We start from the raw sequence: 5,366 nt of genomic DNA, 5'->3' as shown, positions 1-5,366 counted from the left end.
TATTTTTTTAAACCTAATAAATGTAAAATACCTGGTTGATTTTAGCTCAAAAGTGTCCTTGTAAGGAAAGAAGAAGACTGGTAACGGCTTTCTGGTATCATTCATCCTGTATGTCCTCAGTATAAGGCAGTAGCCAGCTTTGGTCATTGCCTTTAAGACACCAAGTTGATCACTTCACACATCACCTGGCTTATAACAGAGAATATTTAAGTTGAGGTTTTCATCCCAGTGACGGAGAAGTAAGAAAAGCTGTCGAGCAGCCCCTTTTAAAGCAAGCAACTGTAGACCATCAGGAAGGGTCTGTGCTCGTAGCCAACCCTCTGCCTTTGCTGCCAGAAGCTCCCATTCTATAAAGTAGCCAGCACAACGATGCTCAAGCCATGCTAGCGCTACGGCAGTGGCCCAAGAACATCCTTCAAGATCTGTATCCAATTCATTGCCAGTCTCTGAAGGACATGGTGAAGTGTCACATGGATCTGTCTCTGATCCTCGCCCACTGTCTGCTTGATGGCAAAGAGCTTCAGGACAAGATGTGGCATAGACAGGCAGAGGTGAAGTATCCTTTATCATTGGAACCTGTGGTTGAGATCCTCCTTTGCAAGTTTGTGATTCTCCGATGAAGTCCCCATGCTCTACTGGGCAAGGCTCAGACACTGGACTAAGGCTTCCACGATGACAGGTGAATGGGGAAGCGCGGAGTAAACGCTGAAGTGAGATCTGAACAACACTGGAAAAGCAGCTGTTTAAGTTGAAAAAACCCTCAGGCGACTGCAATTTAATCTAAAGAAAAAATAAAATGTGTAAATAAGAGGTAGAACAAAATAGGATATGTTCAAATTAAAGATTAATTTTACCTTTGAAATTGTTTGCACAACCGGTACTGGACCTTTAAATACTGGCCTACTATCTCTAATACTCTGAGCAGTGAATTCATATGTGAGAAACATATTTTGAAGCCCCTGCACCATTTTTGCGGACCATATGCAGAACCATTCATTTCAATGGGTCCCCCAAAAAACGGAAGTTAATCCATGTGCATTCCGTTCCTCTATTTCTGTTCCGCAAAAAAAAAAATAGAACATGTCCTATTATTGTCCGCATTACGGACAAGGATAGTACTCTTCTATTAGGGGCCAGCTGTTCCGTCCGCAAAATACGGAATGCCGTAGATTCAGTCCGTATCTGATCTGCATTTTTTGCAGATTGAATGTGGACCCATTCATTTCAAAGGGGGTTGCAAAATATGTGGACAGCAAACTTGTATGCTGTCTGCACACACTGCCCTGCAAAAAATAGAATCTCTTATTCTTGTCTGCCTTGCGGACAAGGATAGGACATTTCTACAGGAGTAAAAAAATAATAATATGGCGGCATGCACTTGGCTGGTATCAGTGTTTTGCAGATTTTTTATTTTTTTTATGGCACATGAACCACTCACATGGTACTCCGGTCTTAGTATGTCCTCCAATATGCAGACAGGTTTGGTCTTTTTAATATAACATTTTGACAGACTAACACCTTGTGTGACACTTGCTGCAGAGGAAGTAGCAAATCTTAGCAAGACCGTACCTCTGCTTCTCTGCATCATCTGCCAGCAGCAGATCGCGCCATCTAAGGCTACTTTCACACCTGCGTTAGGCGGATCCGTCTGGTATCTGCACAGACGGATCCGCACCTATAATGCAAACGCTTGTATCCGTTACCATGATAATGCAAACTGATCCGTTTTGACTTACACTGAAAGTCAATGGGAGGCGGATCCGTTTTCAATTGCACCATATTGCAGATCCGTTTTCAATTACACCATATCGTTTGGCTCAGTTTCGTCAGACAGACATCAAAACGCTGCAAGCAGCGTCTGCCTCCAGAGCGGAATGGTGATTGATCGGAGGCAAACTGATGCATTCTGAGTGGATCCTTATCCATTTAGAATGCATTGGGGCAAAACTGATCTGTTTTGGACCGCTTGTGAGATCCCTGAACGGATCTTACAAGTGGACCCAGAAACGCCAGTGTGAAAGTAGCCTAAACAAAACTGCTGCCTGCAAACAATGATTCTCTGTGAGGATGAGCGATGGCATTAGTGATCGCTCCTCCCCATACTGTACAGGTGAAACTCGAAAAATTTGAATATCGTGTAAAAGTCCATTTATTTCAGTAATGCAGCTTAAAATTAGAATTTTGTGAAAGGGTTCAGTATTCTAGGCTCAAAGTGTCACACTCTAGTCAGCTAACTAATCCATAGCCCCCTGAGCGAAGGGGACCTGAAATTGTGACTTTGGGGTTTTCATAAACTGTAAGCCATAATCATCCAAATAATAACAAGTAAAGGCTTGAAATATCTCGCTTTGCCTGTAATGAGTCCCATATGTTAGTTTCACCTTTTAAGTTGCATTACTGAAATAAATGAACTTTGCACAATATTCAATTTTTTTGGAGTTTCACCTGTATGTAAATGCTGTGGTCACTACTGACAAGCAGGAACGCTTCCTTCCTGACAATCGATTGCTACATCTGGCCATGTAAAGGGGCCTTCAGGCAGCCGGTCCCACCATAATCTGCAGGTCAATGACTCACATGTAATGTGTTTATGGATAGACTAACATTTAGAGCACCTACCAGGGGTAGATAGTCCTGAACCACAAGTTCAGATGTTGGCTCTTTATCTCCAGTTAAACAGGGTTTCAAGGGGGATAGTTTTCCAGACAAACTGCGGATTTTCCTTTTACCCGCATTAACCCTATAGCGAGATGGAACAAAGGTCACATTCAAACATAAAATCAGACCATAATTCAGAAATGCATGTGATGCCATCTATAACCACTTACCTTGTGTTTAGGCAGCTATCCGACAATTTCTGTGACGTAAGTGGGCCAATAATGTGCCCTACAATAGAAAGCTTTGATTAGGAAGTTCTCCTTTAGTGTTAAATGAAAATAGAAGTGTATCCACCTATGAACGTCAGTTCACATTTACACAGTAAATACATTACTAATCACGTGTTAATTCTAAGACTCCCTGGCAATAGAATGTATTAACACGCGGCAGCTATTTCTGTAACTGAAAAGTCCACTTCATGTATGTGACGGGGGTTGTTTCTGCAGACCCTAGATCAGGGGTCCGCAACCTCCGGCACTCTCGCATGCATACTTCCTCTACTCTTCTCAGAAGAGCATGCTGGAGTGCCAAAGGTTGCTGACCCCTGCCCTAGAATATTCTGCAACAAATCTGCCTGTGACTACACCCTTAGGCCTCTTTCACACAAGCATTACGGATTCTCTCAGGGTCTGGTCAGGAAAAAAAATGATGGTTTTGCACACAAGCTCAGTCCATTTTGTCTGCAAATGCGTTCAGTATTAAAAAAAAAATTCTGTGCGGGTGCAATCAGTTTTTGATTTGTTTTTCATACATGTAATAAAAAAAAATTAAGAATAAGGCTTTCACACTAGCATCACGGACCTCCGGCAGGCTGCGCCGTCGGGTTAACAGCCTGTCTTATCCGTCCTGCCGCTAGTGAACGTGTGCCCCCGGACTGCCGCTCTGTCCCCATTGACTATAATGGGGGCAGGGCGGAGGCACTGCAGCGTACAGCAAGAGGCTGCCGGAATAAAACTACGACATATCCGACATTTATTCTGGCAACCTCTCGCCGTGCCTCCGCCCCCACCTCCATTATAGTCAATAGGGACCAAAATGACAAAAAGGGGTTTATATGATTTTACTTGAAAAATTATGTTCAAAGGCGATATTAAAACAAATTGTGGATGGCACTGTTATGGGGGACCTGTGGAGGACGCACTGTTATGGGGGAGATCTGTGCATGGCACTGTTATGGGAGAGAGCTGTGGATGACACATAGCATAAGATGCTATATAGTGTCATCCACAGATCCCCCTCCCATAACAGTGCGTCCTCCACAGGTCCCCCATAACAGTGCGTCCTCCACAGGTCCCCCATAACAGTGCCATCCACAATTTGTTTTAATATCGCCTTTGAACATAATTTTTCAAGTAAAATCATATAAACCTCTTTGTTTTGTAATTGGTGTTTATTCCCCGATTAAATCGATGAAATTTTTGACAACTACTCGATTATTCAAATAATCGTTAGCTGCGGCCCTAATTTATAGTAAAGAGGTTTTTCAGTACTTAAATATTGCCACCCTAACTTCATGATAGGTTAGGTTTAGTCAGATCGTGAGGGTCTGGCACCCAGCACAAGGTGAACAGGTGCTTAGTACACTGAAAACTACTGGCCTTCCGTACGCTGTACAGTTGATAAGTTAGGGTGCTGGGTCCACACCAAACTGATATTAATGACCTATCCTGAGGAAAGCTCTTCAATATCTCCGACCCAAAAAACCTAGCAGTGTTACAAACACAATTCTCAGTGCATCTTTCTAAGGCCTCTTGCACACAGCCGTTGCCCATATTGCGGGCCTCGGTGCGGACAGATCACGGGCCCATTCAAGTTTGGATCCATTCAAGTTGAATGGGCTTGGAACAGCCGTGTGCAAGAGGCCTAACTCATTCAGGATACGGTCTAAACAAAGTTAGAAATATTGAATGTAAATAATGCACCAGGACCAGATGGCTTACATCCATGTCGTTTTTTTTCACTACTTTCTAATATTTATTGGCTAGTTTTAGGCAACTGGTATGACTATTTAAAAAAATAAAAGATGCATAAATGGATGTGGGTAACTCAATTTACCATAGTTACAGCAAAATGTATTATGAACTGACATGATGTCAGACCTGTGTGATCCTGGAATGGGCTGGTGGACATCCTTAATCCACAAGTAGGGTAGGCGGAGTATGACTGCTTGTCCTATGAAAGCTGTGTGGGAGGAAACATTAGGAAGAGACCGCAAGGGGATGATGGAGGGTGTAGTTGATGGAGTTAGTGAAAGGTGTAAAGTAGGCGTTTACATTTCTGGCTGATGTTGCGGCACACAACTCATCTACACCCACAACCCAGAAATTCGGGTTGTAAACAATGGAGAACAAAGTGAAGACTAAGGAAAAGTTAACAAATACACCATTACACTGTAGGAGACTAGATGAAGTTTACACAATTAAATGAAATTTTTTACGATTTTACACAACCTCTTTAAATGAAAAGTAGGAAACCCTTTCCTAACACATTCTGCTTTTCTGTGCTAGGATTTTCTCCGATTTTGGGAATAAAACATAAAAAGCACAGTCCTCACATGGACTGCAAATACAGCTGTATACATGCATTTAACTTGCGTTCAAATGTGTACATTTCTGATACATTGGGCATGTGATCCTAGCCTCATTTCAACCACAATGCTTGCACACTGCCGAAGATGTACACAACCAGCGAGCATTGTGGGTTTAAGC

The 5,366-nt window shown here is 42.7% G+C and overlaps 1 protein-coding gene across 3 annotated transcripts in view; it reads right to left on the bottom strand.

Annotated features, from left to right (window-relative positions):
• Window positions 1-167: 167 nt before the first annotated feature.
• VWA5B2 (von Willebrand factor A domain containing 5B2) overlaps window positions 168-5,366 on the bottom strand; it is an 87,655-nt gene continuing 82,456 nt past the window's right edge. For all 3 annotated transcript variants that reach the window (XM_044288707.1, XM_044288708.1, XM_044288709.1), the window contains 3 exons: window positions 2,829-2,886; window positions 2,620-2,740; window positions 168-780 (listed from right to left, as the gene is read on the bottom strand). In XM_044288707.1, coding sequence (XP_044144642.1) covers window positions 175-780; window positions 2,620-2,740; window positions 2,829-2,886 — 785 coding nt within the window. In that variant the 3' untranslated portion in view covers window positions 168-174. The remainder of the gene's footprint in view (window positions 781-2,619; window positions 2,741-2,828; window positions 2,887-5,366) is intronic.

Source organism: Bufo gargarizans, chromosome 4 (genome assembly GCF_014858855.1).
Source record: "Bufo gargarizans isolate SCDJY-AF-19 chromosome 4, ASM1485885v1, whole genome shotgun sequence".
In the NCBI taxonomy this organism is placed as follows: Eukaryota; Metazoa; Chordata; class Amphibia; order Anura; family Bufonidae; genus Bufo; species Bufo gargarizans.
This window is presented reverse-complemented; position numbering and strand designations above follow the sequence as displayed.